Below are 17783 nucleotides of genomic sequence, written 5' to 3'. Positions count from 1 at the left end.
TCTCTCATTTGGCCAGCTACAATCGTGGCTACAAATATTTGTTTTGTGTCATCGACGTCTTTTCCAAATTTGCCTGGGTCGTACCCTTAACTTCCAAATCCAGCAGCGAGTTAGTGCGAGCCCTGCAACGAGTGTTGAAACAAAGCGGTCGTCACCCTCTTCGATGGCAAACGGACAAAGGCACCTAATTTCTGAACCAAGCTTTCCAAAAAGAATTAAAGAAACGTGACATTCAATTTTTTACCACCGAGAATCCCGAAACCAAAGCCAGCATCGTGGAACGTTTTCAACGCACTTTGAAAGAACGCATGTGGAAATATTTTACGCATCACCACACTCTGAAGTACATCGACATCTTACCGCACCTGGTGCAAGCGTACAACCAATCTTACCATCGAAGCATCGGACGTGCCCCGCAAGAGGTGACTCCCGACAACGAAGTACTGCTGTTTGAGCGCCTGTTTGGTACGTCCCCGACGAGGGCTGTCCCCAAGAAAAGTGGAGAGTTGACCGTAGGAGATTATGTGCGCATTGGCAAAACCAAACGCACTTTCGACAAAGGTTACTTACCTAACTGGACGACCGAATTGTTTTGTGTCACTGGACGAGTGCATGGCCGTCATCCTGCCGTCTATAAATTGGAAGACATGAACGGAGAAGTACTCAAAGGAACGTTTTATTTGCCCGAGTTACAACGTGTCACCAAAAAAGAAGACGACGTTTACGACATCGAAAGCATTCTCGAACGCAGAACCCGTAAAGTGGGCAAACGACGTGTCAAAGAAGTCAAAGTACGTTGGAAAGGATATCCACCCAGTTTTGATTCTTGGATCGACGCTTCGCAAGTCATCGACTATAAAAAGAAGTGACCATCATGTCCTTTCACACAGACGCAGCTACGTCGACCACTCCTTCACCTAGTTCTTCTCTGCAAGATTTACAAAAACAACCCTTGTGGGTGTGGTGTGGAGAACGTGTGCCTAAAACGCAAATCGTCTTTTTCTGCCAAATCTTCGTGGTGTATTGTGTCATCGGTGCAGCCATTGCCAATTTGAGTTTGCAACAATTGTGGACCATTTTATTGAGCAGTTGCATCGGTTACCTGCTTCCTAATCCCTTCTTGAAATTCTCCTCGAACGGGAACCACGGGAACCTTGTGTCCAGTGCCAGTGCCAGTCACCACTTAAACAACAAGAACAACAACCCCATTTTGGGCGGAGACACGCCTCTGACGTCCAGTAACCCCTCGGACAGCCACAGAACTCTGGAATTATGAGTCACACTAACCAATTTTACTTAACCTTACCCAGTGACAGTTCCATGGAGGTGTTTCCCAATAACACGTTGTGCTGTTACACGGCCAAATTACCTCAGGCCATCCCAATACATCACGAAGCCCATTGTGAAGTGGCTTTGGTAGAAATCATTCACCCGACTGAAGTCCTCAATGTCCTTCCCAATCAAAATCTTTTTTCAGTGGAAGTTCATGACGAGCAAATGCAACAGTACTTGAATACCCACGTCAAATATGATCACAAAATATATAACCCAGAAACTCAAAAGACAACCTATCGCTTGATCATTCCCCCAGGCTATTATTTTAGTGGTCAACATTTGGTCAGCACCATAAGTTCTAGGTTTAATGTCGTGTTTCTGAAAGCTTTGGAGAGTGTCAGAAAAAGTGTCACCCTGGAGCACCACAAAGTAGCTCGTCGCTTCCTGATGAAATTTCCTGAGGGGCACAAAATGTTGTCTTTCTTATTTTGCCCTGAATTGTTTGACATGTTGGGCGGGGACATGGACATGAGGATGGCCATGATGAAGAAAAACGAATTGCCAGTCATTTCCGACAACGATTCGTTTAGCAAGTTCTTTCGTACCCCAGTAGAACTGATCCAAGAACTGAATTTGATGTTTGTGTACTCCGATGTGGTGGAGTACAACATGGTGAGGAACACCTCCGTGCCGTTACTGCGTGTCATTCCTTTCAAAGTGGATTCTGCCACGCTCGCTGACGAGGAAGGTGGAAACACTTATCACGTCCACCGCGAATTTGTACATCCTCACTATTTGCCCGTCAGCAAATCTTATTTGGACACGGTCAACATTGCTATAAAAGGAGATCTGGGACAAAATATTCCATTCACCAAAGGGAAAGTCACAGTGAAACTCCATTTTCGAAAACGATTCTCTCACGACTCGTAAGTCATGTATCCAGTGTACCGAGGGGTTGCACGACAGCGAGGACACGGTTTAGGAGATATGTTAAAATCAGCCTTTCGTTCGGTGGCCCCAATCTTGAAACCAATGGTGACACGCGGATTGCACGCCTTGAAAGATGCGGCATTGACACACGGCAAAGAATTTCTCCAAAATGTCATCATCGACAAACAAAACCCTAAAGGAGCCTTCTTGAGGGCAGGCAAAAATGTCTTGTTGCAAACCGGCAAAGACCTTTTGAGCCGACGAGAAACACCTATAAATGCCCTGCACGCTACCGAGTCAGGCATTCAGCAAGGACAAGGCAGAAAGAGACGACGAAGAAAACACCCTTTCACCAGACTTCACACGTCTAAAGCTAGAAATTCAAAGAAAAGAAAAACCGTTCGAGACTTAGACGTTTTCGATTATTGAGACACAAAAAAATGATGCACCGAGAGTCTTGCGCCTGTTCCAAGTCGGAACTGGATCTGTTTGCCATGCCACCCACTATGATGACCATGGAAGAATCCCAATGGGTGGAATTTCACCCTGTCTCCTCTTTGACGGATTCCGCTCCCATCGAGTTTGAAATCAAAGGTCAGCCCGAAGATTACATCGATTTGAACAGCAGTTACTTGTACCTGAAAGTCAAAGTTCTTGATAAAACAGGCGGTGTAATAGATGACGAGCCAGTAGCCGATGAAGCAGTAGCTCCCGTCAACAATTTCATGCATTCCTTGTTTAGCTGAGTGGACTTGTACTTGAATAACAAACTAGTCAGTAGCAGCATGGATACTTACCCTTACCGTGGCTACCTGGAAAATCTCTTGACGTACGGAATAGACGCCAAAAACACTCATCTCAATGCTTCTGTGTTATGGGAAGCTGACGATGCAGGCGAGTTTGACAAATTGGAAATTGATACAAAAAAGACTACAGTGAGGGATTTGTAGAACGAAGAGACAAAATCAAAAATGGCCAGAGTTTAGAACTGATGGATCGTTTGCATTTGGACATTTGGTTGCAAGGAAAGTATTTGCTGAACGGGGTGAATGTTCGCCTGAGACTGAATCGTAGCAGCGTCACTTTCCATTTAGTGGCTGATAGTGACAATTACAAAACCATCATCCAAGAAGCCAGACTCTACATACGTCGTGTGTAAGTGTTACTTAAAGTGGGAAACGACATTAGTCAGACGTTGAGCAGAACGACTGCCAAGTATCCCGTACGACGCGTGGAAGTGAAAACCTTCACCATTCCTGCTGGACAGCGATCCATGATCGAAGATCATCTGTTCCAAGGGCAGTAACCTAAACGTTTAATCCTTGGTATGGTCGAGAATAGAGCCTTCAACGGATACCACGATCAAAATCCTTTTGAGTTTAAACATTACAAAGTGTCCAAGATTGAAGTCAGTCGCGATGGCAAAACCTTGTGTACCCGACCTTTCGAACCTGACTTTGAGAAGAAGAATTACTTGAGGTCGTACTTGTCCCTGTACGAAGCCACGGGGCAGTTAGGAACCAACACCACTCACGGTATTACGTACGAGGATTATGCAGGAGGCTATGCTTTGTGGGCTTTTGATTTCACTCCAGACCAAGGCAGCGACGAGGGACATTTCCACCCTATAAAATCTGGTCAGATTCGTGTGGAACTTCAGTTTGCAGAAGCTCTAACTGAGACGGTGAACGTCATCCTGTATGCAGAATTTGACAATACGATAGAAATCAACAGTTTGAGAGAAGTCATTCTAGACTATTAGAAGCCATGGAAGACTGTTATCCCTCTTTACCTAGTGGAGAAACTTAAAGATGAAATGTGAGGAGACTGTGGAAGAAGTGATCATGATGAAGTCAAGATGGCCAGAACAAGAAGCCCATTTAGTCTCCTGTTTTGCCAAACACTTGGTCGAAAAAATGACGGAATTGATCAAGAAAAATTGCTATGGATGTCAAAACGATCATCCCAGTCAAATTCAACACGATAAATGCCTGATGTTGAGTCAAGAAGAAAAATTGGACGAGTATCTGGACGAGGCTTGGTGTCTCATCTCGGACGAATACGTGTTTCACCAGTAGTATAAAGACTTGCGTGAACATTCTTGTCCACCATTAACCACTCAAGAGATCCATCGTATCGAAGCTCTCCTGAATCAAAGTGAGGAGACGAAACGAAGAAACGGTTATTTGTCAGACATTTTCAAGCAAAAATCAGGATCGAATTGATGACATATTATTACCTGTGAAGAAGAAGAAAAAACACACAAATCAATGGATACCTGGGAACTTTTTTACCTTTTGAACCACAGTTCGTATACGTCTTCTTGGAATCCTGTCGTCTGTGCAAAAGATGAACTCCCTCATCGCAAACCTCAAAACCATCTAGCTTATGTGATCAACACGGACGAAAGTCATCTCCCAGGAACCCACTGGGTAGCCGTCTACTTTCCTCAAGAAGGATGTGTGGAATATTTTGATTCGTATGGATTGCCCCCTTTGGAAGACGATATCATCGACTTTATGAGAAGAAATGCTCAGACCACCCGATTCAATAATGTGAAATTACAAGGCACAGATTCCTTGGTGTGTGGACAATATTGTGTGTATTTTCTGCATCATCGCAGCCTGGGCTATTCCTTAGAACATTTAGTGACTCATTTTGATCCTCGTTCTTCTTCTAGAAACGATGTGAAAGCAGATAGATGGTTCTGTGACCATTATGCTTATCTTTTGTCTCTAACTAGGAAACGTAGTGTCCATCAATGGCCTAATGACTTCCAACAGTGGAAATCACAATTTCATTCACAATGTTGTCAGCCCTGTTTAAAGTAGACTGTAAATTGAAAAAATGTTTGTGATTTGAAAAAAATGTTTGATGTTATAATGTTGGATTATTGTTAAAAATGTTGGAGTTGTTGTTGGTTAGTGTTAAGTGATTTTGAATAAAAAATTTTGTGTTTTAAAAAAAAAATGTCTTTGTCTTTTGTTTGGCTATAAGAATGTGGATTCATGCTCTTTGACTTCTCTCTATCTCTCTCATGTCACTCATTGAACGTTCCGGCTCGAAAATCGTGGAGGGATGTTTTCCTTCACGTCCGCGCTTTGACTTTAAGAACCGGGGCAGTTTTCCAGTCTAACCATCCATTGTCGACTCATCCTCCTACGAAGATGTGCTCCAGACTAGCTAAGCTAAACGAAGCCTACGTGAATTTGCATAGGGTCAGACACAGTCTGATACCGAAAGCTGAAGAGATAGAGAATGTGAGAATGCTAAAAGTCACTAAAGACCTGATAGAAGAGCTCTTCAGAGAAGAAGTGAACAGGGAGAAAGAAGAATGGACAGAGAAGTACAGACTTCAGAGACAGCAGCAACAGCAACAGCAACAACAACAACAACAACAGCAGCAGCAGCAGGAACCTGAACCTGACAGAGGCTTTGTCGATTGTCGTATCGACACCAAAGAGTTCTTCTTCTCTTTCCGAAGAAGCAGACCTATCGTCAGAAAGTCTATCCTCAGAGGACGACGCATTCTTAGAAACTAAACGATTGCCATAGCAAACAAAAAACAGCCCTTCTCAGGGCTACCCAATACTCTAGAAAAGAAATAACCATCAATTTGCCAATGTGTGTAGGTAGAGTAGTGTGAATATAAACACTAACTCTTTTTTATAGTGTGAGTGTATGTGTTTGTGTATAAGATTGTGTGTTAGTAAGTGCTAACGTACGTTGGTGTGGATAGTAGATTAAGATCATGTCTTTTTTGTTGTTAGAGGTGTGGGGAGAGTAGATTTGGGGGTTTGATTGGATTGCTTTGCGTATGTGAATAGTATATTGAAGTGATTAATGAAAATTTTTTAGAATAGTAATGGGCAGTATAAAAAAGTGAGTGAGTGTTTCTTTTAGGTCCGCGCGTTGTTTTGATTATGATCTAGGTAAGATCAATTTTATGTTTTTAGGGGGATGTTTTCCTTCACGTCCGCGCTTTCACTATAAATTGAAATTCGCTGGGCAGTCTAGCTACCCTTGTTGATTGATCAACACCAGAATGAATACCAGAATAAGCAAACTTCTTGAACTCCAGATGCATCTGGAATATGTCAGGCGCCTGTTAAATGAACTGGCCGCGGAGGCTATAGTAGAAGAGGAAAGAATAAAGAAGGAAGAGGAGGAGAGAAGACAGAGGGAAGAGGAGGAAAAGAAAATAGGAGAGAGGATGGCTTACAAGATACCAGAGACAGAGGATTGGGGTGATGAAGCTAATCATCCTCCCTCTGCGCTCCCAGTCAAACAAGTCAACTGGAAAGATTGGAGTAGAAGATGCGTGTGTGGTGCCAGGCCAGGAAGGTGCCAACATTAGATAGGTGCATCTGGAGTTCAAAAACAAGCAGCCCTTTTAAGGGCTACCCAATACTCTAGAAAAGAAATAGCCATCAATTTGCCAATGTGTGTAGGTAGAGTAGTGTGAATATAAACACTGACTCTTTTTTGTGTGAGGGTATGTGTTTGTGTGTTTGTGTTTGTAAGCGCTCACGTACGTTTGTGTGAATAGTAGATTATGGGTTTGTTTATTGTTTCTTAGCGTATGTGGAGAGTATAGTTCGGGTTTTGTAAACGCTCACGTACGATTGTGTGGATAGTAGATTATGGATTTAGTTATAATGATTTGCGTGTGTAAATAGTAGATTTGGGGTTTCTTTATTGATGGTTCACGTATGTGGATAGTAGATCATATGAAATGAGAAAAGTAGGGGATGTTTTCCTTCACGTCCGCGCGTTGTTTGGTCATGATCTAAGCAAGATCAATTTTATGTCTTAGGGGGATGTTTTCCATCACATCCGCGCTTTTCGTATAACAACCCACAGTATTCGTCGTTCAAACCATTCTACAGAGAAGATGGCTTCAAACCACCTGAATAAAATGCAAACATTGCAAGACGTCCTAGACAATTTGGGCATGATGGAACAAATGCTAGTGAGACTAAATGAAGACCACTATTCCTATAGTCCCCATCGAGTAAAGATGGAGATTAATAACTTAAGAAAAGCAAAGGACATGATAAGTGGTGTGATGAAAGAAATAAAGGAGGAGAAGGAGGATGAAGAGGAAAGGATAAGGATAAGAGAATGGAATGAAAAAATTGAAAAAGAAGAAGAAAATGAGAAGAGGAAGAAAGAAGAGGAGGAGAAGAAGAAAGAAGAGGAGGAGAAAAAAAAAGAAAGAAAAGAAGAGAAAGAGTGTAGGAGAGAAAATAAGAAGTTGGTGGAGAAAAAGAAGAAATTAGAAGCAGAAGAAAACCAAAGGCCCTTTTCAGGCCACCCACATTTCTCGAAAAGAGAATGACCTTCGATTGCCTACCCCTTTTTTAAAAAAAAATTTAAAAAAAAAATCCCATGTTCAATTTCCCTTGACGCTATACAGTCCCACCCTGTTTAAATTCCTTTTGACGCTATACAGTCCCCCTTTTCTCCATGTTAAATTCCCTTGAGGCTATATGGTCCCACAATTTTTCTCCATGTTAAATTCCCTTGAGGCTATATGGTCCCACGATTTTTCTCCATGTTAAATTTCCATTGAGGCTATAGTGTCCCGGGGGGGTGGGGTCTGTAATGTTAATTCCCATTGAGGCTACGGTATCCCCTTTCACTACTGACAGGTCATCGACAAACTATCTTAATACTGACATAGGTCAAAACATTTTGTTGGCATGAGCTTGATCCTAACAAAAATTCGTCGTGTTTACCAGTAAGTATATGATTTGCCTTAACCCTAACCCTACCAATAAGTATATGATTTACCATCTAAGTACAAATCTACTAACTGCTTAATAATACACTCCAATGAGACTATCATTACTTTGTAGTTAGCCTATGAGAGCAATATTTATCGTCGATTAGTATCATCATGTTGCACATGATATCATTGTACTTTTATGTGCTTGTTTATCTTCCTTGACATACTACCCAGGGACGGTGCTGAATAACCGCAGTGATTACAAACAAAAACAAGAAGAATTTATGAAAACTCATACAATATCACGATATGTTTTTAAGAACATTGCTATTGTATTCGTACTATCTAAAATTCGACTGATCTAAATATTCTGTTATATCCATTATGGTGATGATCAAAATTATAACTTATGTTCCAATTGCAAAGTGACAAATGGAAGAAACACATTTCACATTTAAAAAAATGGGTCATTCATATGTTCCATGCAATGTTTCACTACGAAGAGGAGATTCTACATACCACTGGGGAAAAATACAAAATGTTAAGGTCAATGTTTGAAAATATCGATAGCTGTCAGATAGAATATATATCTGATGACGCTGGCCATGAGATCAATATAGTTCGTTCACGTAGCAGCTGAAAACTGTGCGCGCAAATTTTCATGTGGCAAATCATTTTATTTCAGATTATTGTGGACCCATCGGGTCCATCATTTGACCTTTACGTACCGATGGAGGTGACCATTGGCAGTATCCCCCTTGTAACGGTTGCTCAGATGTATGGGATCCCCTCTGCCGAGAATGTCTACGGGGTGGTCGGGCAGGGAATGCTACCGCCGTCAGAACAATTTCCAGACAATATCCGTAAGTACAAGCTAAGTATCCATAAGGGTTTTATGCAAGAAGTTTAGACCTAATATTCTACCTAACATTTACAGTTGTTCAAGTCCAGAAGCAGATGGGAGAGGGGGTAATATACCGATATTTACGATATCCCTAATTTAGCCTACAACCCCAGGGGAGAAAAATTGTAAGGGGCATTTCCTCTCTAGAACACACTTAACCTCAAGTCCCCCACCAGAGGCCGCAAGGCCCACAGGACGCATAAAAGCATGGAAAGCCGTTTTATAGATTACTGTTTGTAGATTTGGATCAAAATATTGGTGATCTATGTGATCTTCTAGTGGGTCAGCCGATCGGCATCTTTGTACCTCCTGAAAACGCCGACCACAGTTAGTGCGTACTTATTTGTGATGCGGAGGACATTATCATGGTGATAGCAGAAAACTGTCTGCCTAGTGTACATAATTTAACCGGTTGATATAAAAATTCGGTAAGATTTTTTTTATTGAGTTATTACGGAACCAATAACCTTTAGGGCTGTAGGAGATGTACTGGATCTTAATATCCATCGTGCAAAAATTCCTACAGTCGGAAAAGTCTCAAACATATCCTTAAGGCGAGTAGAAAGATCTGGTTCGTTCTCCTTTTGACGTCTCCAACAATTATGTTTACATTTTGGCCAAATTGAACAGCTTTAATTCATCCATAACGGTAACTGGTGGAGCACTTCGTTATAGTTCACTGTTCTTTATCACATATGCCGTGACATCCTATCCTTCGCCTAAGTTTAATATATGAGTGCAAAAATATGATAGGGTATCCAAAATAATGATGAACAGGATAGATTGTATTTTTTTCTGTATATTTTGGTACGCTTTCAGCTTATTAAAGTTTTAACTGTCATTCGTTTGCTTTTAACTATTATCTCGCAGTTGTGATGGGATGAGTGCTATACCCGTGTCGATGTCTTAGTGGTAGGCTTTGTGTTAGTTTATTTCCTGACAAACTCTTGCAAAGCTACTGCATATTGTCGCTTAGATTTGAGTCGTAGGTCTCCTCCACGGTAAAGGCATGCTTCTTGTCATCACGCTTTACGGCTAAGCCTTATCTACGTCGTCTTCTATATGTGACAATATCCTGATAATATTCTTTGTGATTAGTATTTTACAAGACAGCCTATCGATTGCCGTTGCCTTGCTCCAAGTCGTAAGCCTCCTTCAATTAATATTTTTTGACCTGGAGGTCAAACCTTGCTTGGTCCTTTGAAAAAGTGTAGCATGCTTAAACATGGACATTATTCCTTTCTCTTTGTGTCGGGATGATACTGTTTGCATGCATGCAGACACTTTTCAAAGCTATCGAGATCCTTGCAGTAAAAAGAAAGAAGAAAAAACCCAGATCAATTTGACCTTCTCCATAAGAGCACTGGGGAAATAATAATTTTTCTGCATTAGTGCCCGATCATTTTCTTTTTGAATGGTGGCCGGAATAAGTGTGCTCTAAGACCTAATCTTTCTTTATCTCAGGGCTTTAGCAGCTCAGCAATCAGTGATAATATATATAGATTATTAGTATACCCTAGATACTCAGTAGCCGATCGTAAAACCGCTCCCCCAGGTGGACGATATAATTATCTGGACCCGTTTAAACCAATCTCCGTCATTAGTATATATTGTTCGAGCGGATGGTAGAGTATAGGCTGATACTATGTTGAAACTGGCTATGAGAAAGGATTTCGAAAAGGTCGAACTAGAAACCTTGCTGCAACAGGTTATTTAAAGATGATCGTGTAATGGGTTCTTTGGAAAAGCGTGGACAGCATTTAGCATTAGTAAAGCGCAGTACGAAACCTGTCATCTTCAATATTGGGTAGTACAATCTAGATGACGTAGAGGCGCATGCACAAAAGGCCAACTACGTTTTTGCTGTCGCTCTTAACACTTCATCTCTTTTGTAGAGGGGGTCTTCATCATGGGAACACACGTACTCCTTAGTGCGTGCATGTTTGTGAGATACTTTGCGATTGTAATATTGGTCAGATTCAGGTATTTTGCCACTATGGCAACCTGGCCTTAGTGAACATGTTACATGCTACATGATACTGGAAGGGAACCTAACATTACGAAAGGACATGTTACAAACAAAAAATGTCTTTACCAGAGCTCCAGTGACTTAAAAAGACCATACAAAACCAGATGGGATATCTGGTCGACAACTAAACTAGGTAACACGAGCTCGACAGATACAATGCCTTCATGCGGTAAGTCTTAGAGAATGAAAATGAGGAGGAAAGTCGCGAACAGCTCCAGACACAACCAAATGAAAAGATCGACAAACGTTCGTCATGCCTGGTGCTGATTAACAGTATCTGCAAGATGAGAACACGACGCAAGGCGAGCGATTCGGGACTTTCTTCTGCGAGCAGGACATCGTGAGTATCCTGACAAACCTGAAAGTAACAAAAGTGCTATAGATCACTGACAGTGGCATGTCACCTCAGATTATCCAAATAACGATGGTTTTTTGATTGGTTGATTGGATTTACGCAGTGCAACGATGGTAGTGATAAGGAATAGAATGTATTTAAAATTAAAAAACCCACAGGCAATCTCTTCCTAGTGCCCTTGGAAATCTTAAAAAATATCCTGGTATGAGGAGCATCATGTCGTGATGTCTGAGGTTCGACAAAGCAGACATTTGGCTCACTGATAATCAATGAACACTTTTTGAAGCGTCGCCCGGCTACTATTGCTCGCTGTGCGCGAGTAGATCTTATCCGTTCAAGGAGCTAAAGATCCAAACCATAACAAACCAAAAGTAATTGCTTCAACAATTAGCGCAGTAGACTCGTTGTCGTGGAATTTTGAGTCTCCTTTTCCTTGCAACTTTCGGTAAAGGCAAGCGTCAGGGTTCATCATGAGCCAGTAATATCTCGTCTTTGAAACCACAGATGTAACCAATGCGAATTTCCATGTCATCCGAGGCCGAATCCGAAGACAAAGTTGACCTTTGTCGTTTGAACCTACAAATATTGGTCAAGCTGTAACTTGTACTACTACATATCGTCAGACGAGCCGCTGACAGTTTCCCACGAGTATCGTGGCTCGAGTAATTTTTACAGTCATACCAGACCCGTAATGAATTCGTCGTGCTGTTGTTCTTGCATTTACGCTCCAGTGGGAAGGTGTGGTGACAAAAATAAAATAAAATAACTTTGACGCGTTACCCATTGGGTCGGAGTATGGAGGACGGTGAAAGGGTTGGAAGGCGCTGCGCTGCATAGAAAGGGTCTATTAGCCCCTTTCTTCTAGCCCATTGTCATCTTGATTATTCCTAAGATCAAATGTCTCATTACTTTGCAAGCTACAAAATAGTCTTAATCTCGATGAAATGCATTACCTTTGTAACCATAGTTGCAAAGATAAATCTTCCTCTTTCGTAATTACAATTAAATTTAAATATTCCAGCGAAACCAGTGATGGCCGAAAGCGCAATGGGAGGAGTAAATGTGAATGCGGAAAACGCTAACGCTGAGACGTCGCATAACTTTGCCCCAGTCTACACGTATTACAACTGGGAAAAACCTGATCCGAACCTCAACTTTCAGATAGCGAAAGAACAAGAATAGGATTACTTGAACATGGAATGAAATGGAATGTGGAAGGGAAGTGAGGGTTGCGATGTTGGTCGTCTTCATAAATACTGTTTGACCCATATGAGTTTAATCCTGTCAGTAGCAGAGTTTATGAACAGGGTCGAACGAGTTACTTGCGAGAGAAGCTGGTCTTTACTCGCTTTAAATATTTTTGGCTTGATTAGTTTTAGAACTACGATTGCATGTATATTTTGCATTGACGTCATTTTGACTAACTCGTGTATTATTTCACTTGAAACAAAGCATATATAGATTACGTGCTAGAATATTATTTAAAAAAATAAAAAACCTTTATTTTATTCGCACGATTTTAAACGATTATTTCAACTTCAAGTTCTCCATAGTAGACATACATAATTATCTAGGGATCATGCATTCAAGATCGGTATTATACATTCTCATAATGAAATGAGACGTGCGAAAAAATGATTTGACGGGATGGATAGTGTTTGGTGTGGTCCGAAACGTAAAATTTCAGCTGTAATCATAATGGGACAAAATATAATAATATGTTTGTATGTAATTTTGTGCACATAACACATTTCTACAAATTAATCCAGAGACTGGTCTCTGCTAATTTTGTAAAATCTCCAGATGTTATTATATGCATGCCATAGCAGCAGAGGGGGCGAACAGACTGACTTTGGAAGCGTCCAAAAACCGAAATAAGCCTTCCTAAAAAAAAAGCATTAATAACTTTAAAAATCAAAATAACTAACTACAGAGACTCTCTCAAAGAGTGTTCCTCCAAGAGTCCCTCTTGGGGTTAGTCCACGTTATTTCTCCAACTAAAAACTTGTCGATGGCGAGTATATTACAAAAAACGAACCAACCTGAAGTCCCGAACCCTCTGCTGCTATAATTAAATCATTATGTTATAATAAAATGGTACATCCGGAATCTCATACTGCAAGGAAAGCTCGAGAACGATTAGAAGCAATCAAAAAATTTCTTCCTGTTAGAGATTCATTTAGAAAAAAACTACAAGCGCAGCAGGAAGCACAAGTTGAGTACGAAGAAGACACTAAAAAACTATTTAAACACGTCACTGCAGCTACTAAGACAGCTGCAGCGGCTGTTGAAAAAACTATATGTGGAGATATTGCGGAGGAAGATGAGAAGAGGAAAGAGGGTATTTTTCCAGTATCAGAACAAACTGCAGCGCAGACTGAAAAAATAGCAAGAAGAACCAAACAAACAAAAAAGATTTTACGAGATCTTCCAGCTAATATAGCTGTGGCTCAACCTCCACCTGTCGATGAAGAAATACTTGAAGATATTGGAAAACTTCGTACTGAAGTCGCCGACGTGAGAAAAGAACTTGCACTTGAACCCAAACCAATAGAAGAAAACTTAGAATTGATTGCAAGATTTAGGAAAGGGTTTGTCGAAGATATTAGAAATACTAAAAGAGAAAAATTTACCCGAAACAATATTATTTGGTATATTTAATAAATCTGATATCTTAAAACCCCGTCATGAAAAAATAAGTGATGATAATCTTATCAAATGGATATAGCGCGTATATAGAAACAAAAAAACAAGCCAGAGATCTAGAATATAAAAATCTTGATAAAGAAGTAAAAAGACTTTATAGAGAGAAAATAAAACAACTAGAACAAGAACAACTCTCCCAGCAGGAACCTTCATATCAACTTCCTCCACCTCTGCAACAAATAGAACAACAACAATCTTCTTCACCGCAGAAAGAGATGATGTTGAAACCATCTAGAGAGAAAAGGAAACAGATGGCAAAAGAAATGAAGCAAAAAGTAGAAGAAGAATGGAAACAAAGAGAAGAAATATTCAGAGATATAGAAACTAAACAACGGGAGAAATTACGTTCACTGGTTAAAAAAGAGATCCTGGCGATGATTCTTTTGACGCTACTGGAAGTGGTCTTTCTTCCCTGAATACAGTGGGAAATAATTTTGTTTGTCCCGATAATATCCTCAATGACGTGTCACGGTTAGAAGTTCTCATAGGGGGAAAACGTGCAGGAAATAATTCACCAGAAATAACCATTGAAGCAGCTGATATTTGCTAGCGCTTATTTCCCGGCGGCATCATGGATATCAGTGTTTACCGGGAACTTATTGATGAGGTCGTTGATGATTAGTCACCGAGATTAGATAAATAGTAAATAAAATAAGATGATCGTACACAATAATCATCGTATATCCGTACAGGTCAGAGCGGTAAACTCACGATTACCAATCTATAGAACAATTTACGGAGATGGACTTGGTGATGTTATTCAGGGATTATTTACAAGGTTAGCCCCCAAAGCAGCGCCTATTGCAAAACAATTATCGATGAAAGCTATTGATATTGTTCGTGAAAAAACTCCTGGTGCAATTGTCAATGTTGCTGGTAAGGTTTCTCGGCGATCAAAGATAGACTAGCACGATTAATAAGACGAAAACAACAACCAGTAAAATTACCAAGTACTGAAATTATGTCCGCAGATGTCAGCAAAAAAAATAAATCTAGTTGCAAATCAAAAACTGGTAGCGTTAGCAGATCAAGGACTCGGTGAACCAAGGAATAATATCTAAAGTTTGATATCAGGAAGTGAAACTTCCCGAAGTGGAATTTCCTGAACGCGGTAATCAACGTGTTAGACGAAAATAATTACAATAAAATGTTCAAGCGCATATCTGTCACATCATTTGACATGGAAGCACCTGTCATTAAAGATGAATCGGTACGTGATTATCAGTTTTATTCTTATGACGCACGAATGCCAGATCAACGTGGAAGAATTGAACTACAAGTTCATGACACAAGTAGATATTTTCTACCGGCTGAGGCTTTTATTGAGGTAGAAGGTACAATTGTAAAAACGGATGATACTAATTACGCAGATGCAGTAAAAGTTGGTTTTGTCAACAACGGGATCATGGCATTATTTGATAGCTCCACATATATGATCGATGGAAAAAATATTGAATCAATTCAGAATGATGTCGACGTTGCTACAACAGTAATTGGTCTAGCAAGATATTCTGATGATTATACAAGATCAGCAGGTCCCACAATGCTGTTTATAAAAGATAATTCTGGTAACCCTGAAAGCGATCCGTATAATATAAGACGACCAAGAAACAATGCCAATAACGCTGATGTTGATGTGTGGCCACTGGTTCATTGTGCTAACCCAGATTTCAACTTGAGATTTGCAACGCGTAAAAATATGTTGCTAGGAGCCAATAGAAGTTTTTCATGTACAATTCCACTATCGGATATTTTTGGATTTTGTAGGAATATTAAAAAGGTTATTTTTGGAGCTAGACACACGGTTGTTTTTGCAAGAAAGGGTGATGATAATGATGCTCTGTGGAGACCTATTGGTGATGCTGGTAAAGTAGTATTATCGAAACTTTCACTGTGGATGCCGGTAATGACTCCAACAATCGCAGAAGAGCAAAAATTGATTTCTTTCATGGACACAGGTGGTAAATCCTTGTTGTCATGGTTAACAACAAGCACAGATAGTATACAAAATGACGTTAACGGTCAGTTTACATGGCATATAGCATCACAACAAGGTGTTTCTGCACCACGGCATATTTTTATTGCGTTTTAGAATCATGATCGTTTAAACTCACAAACTCATTCTCATATGATATTTGATAAACTAGGTATCACAGATGTTTCTTTACGGATAAATGGACAACAAGAACCAACAGAAAATTTACAACTAAATTATGAACAAAATCATATAGGACGTGTATATCATCGTTTGATGTCATTCATGGGACGTGATCAAAATGTAGATACTGAGTTGCAAATATCACAGCCTGATTTCAGAACTTTGTATCCGATTTATTATTTTTCACTGGAGCATCTTGATCTATCAAAACAATCTGTCGTTGATATACATCTTAAAGCAACGTTAAATACAGGTGGTGTTGATTACAGAGCAATCGCGGTTATAATCAGCGATAAAGCCATGTCACTTGAAGGTGGTAGTGGTCGAATGAGGGTCGTTGATGCACCAGTGGAAAATCTTTAATCATTATTTGGAGCGTGGCAAGTATTTATCATAAAATGCCATATCATCACGTTAGTGTCAGTCTGACTCCTGGTCAGATTAAAAACCTTCGATCAAATTCAGCAAAAAACTGCTGAATGAAAAAATCACTAAAGCGAGATCAGATCACGGGTGGTCAAAATAAATTATCATTATAACTTAAACATTTCGACGGCGCAAAACAATCAAACCAGGCGTCAAACTTAATCTCTCTGCGTGTGCGATTAAGGACTCAGTTAAAACCGGTGGTATTTTTCCACTTCTTGCAGCAATACCAGCGTTAATAGCTGCTGCCGCTCCAGCCGTAGCAAAAGCATCCGCGTTAGGTGCTGTTGGAACAGCTGCTGGAATGGCTCTAAAGAAAGCAACAGGAAATGGATATAAAAAGAAGGGACGCGGCCTAAGATTACCAGGATCTCGTTGGGGAAGAGGTCTGAGGCTTCCAGGATCACTTCGTTAGATGCTCCAGCATCAGATTTTGATTTACTTGATGGTGCTAAACGATTAAAAATAGAAAAAAAAACTTCAGAGGTGTTTTTATGCGAGATCAATTACCGAAACAACCGAATGAATTCGAAACAGGTATTATTAATATTGACTCCAATTCAGGACCTGGTACTCTTTGGGTATCATACGCGGTTGATCCACGTGGAATCGTTTATTTTGATTCATACGGGTTAGCTCCACCGCGTGAGTTTATCAAGTATGTTGCACCACATCACTCGCAAGTTTGGTATTCAACGCTACCCACACAAACAATGACAGATCCGCCAATATGCGGCCGTGAAGTAATTAATGTACTTAACGCTATATCAAAATCAGCCAAACCACCACATAAAGTCGTGCATGATTATAGAAGCAACCAGTTCGTTTTAAACAGATCTTAGATCTTAAATCTTATATAATGGTTGATATTTACGGAAGAAGATCTTCTTCTACAGTTAAGAAAAAATCCGATGACATTGATCTGTCGAAGTACGCGACTAAAGATGAACTCGCTGATATTATGAACCTGCCTGGAGTTGACCCAGATGAGGTTGTTATTTTTCAGGATCGATAAGGTAAACTAAAAACCAGCAATTTTAAATGGAATGATATAATTCGACGAGTACTCGGTGCAGTTATGGATAATATCCCTGTGTTTACTGACAGCGGAAAAATCAGGGATTCAACTGTATCGTTTACAACCATCAGAGATCAAATTATAGCAAGTGTTGCTAATCGCGTGAAAAATACCGGTGACACAATGACGGGAGAACTCAGTATGAAAGGGAATAAGTTAGTAGTTTTGAGAGATCCAACATCCGACGAAGA

General features: G+C 40.3%; 1 protein-coding gene across 3 annotated transcripts in view; it reads left to right on the top strand.

Annotated features, from left to right (window-relative positions):
- The window catches only part of LOC149802171 (arrestin domain-containing protein 3-like), a 32063-nt gene extending 19488 nt beyond the window's left edge, over nucleotides 1–12575 (top strand). Inside the window, exons 7-8 of one of the 3 annotated variants that reach the window (XM_089956584.1) lie at nucleotides 8622–8799; nucleotides 12246–12575. In XM_089956584.1, the coding sequence (XP_089812710.1) occupies nucleotides 8622–8799; nucleotides 12246–12406 (339 nt within the window). In that variant the 3' untranslated portion in view covers nucleotides 12407–12575. The remainder of the gene's footprint in view (nucleotides 1–8621; nucleotides 8800–12245) is intronic. The other 2 variants (XM_089956582.1, XM_089956585.1) reach the window with 2 other exon arrangements.
- Nucleotides 12576–17783: the final 5208 nt, after the last annotated feature.

Source organism: Sinohyriopsis cumingii, chromosome 4 (genome assembly GCF_028554795.1).
Source record: "Sinohyriopsis cumingii isolate HCF-2022 chromosome 4, ASM2855479v2, whole genome shotgun sequence".
Classification (NCBI taxonomy): Eukaryota; Metazoa; Mollusca; class Bivalvia; order Unionida; family Unionidae; genus Sinohyriopsis; species Sinohyriopsis cumingii.
This window is presented reverse-complemented; position numbering and strand designations above follow the sequence as displayed.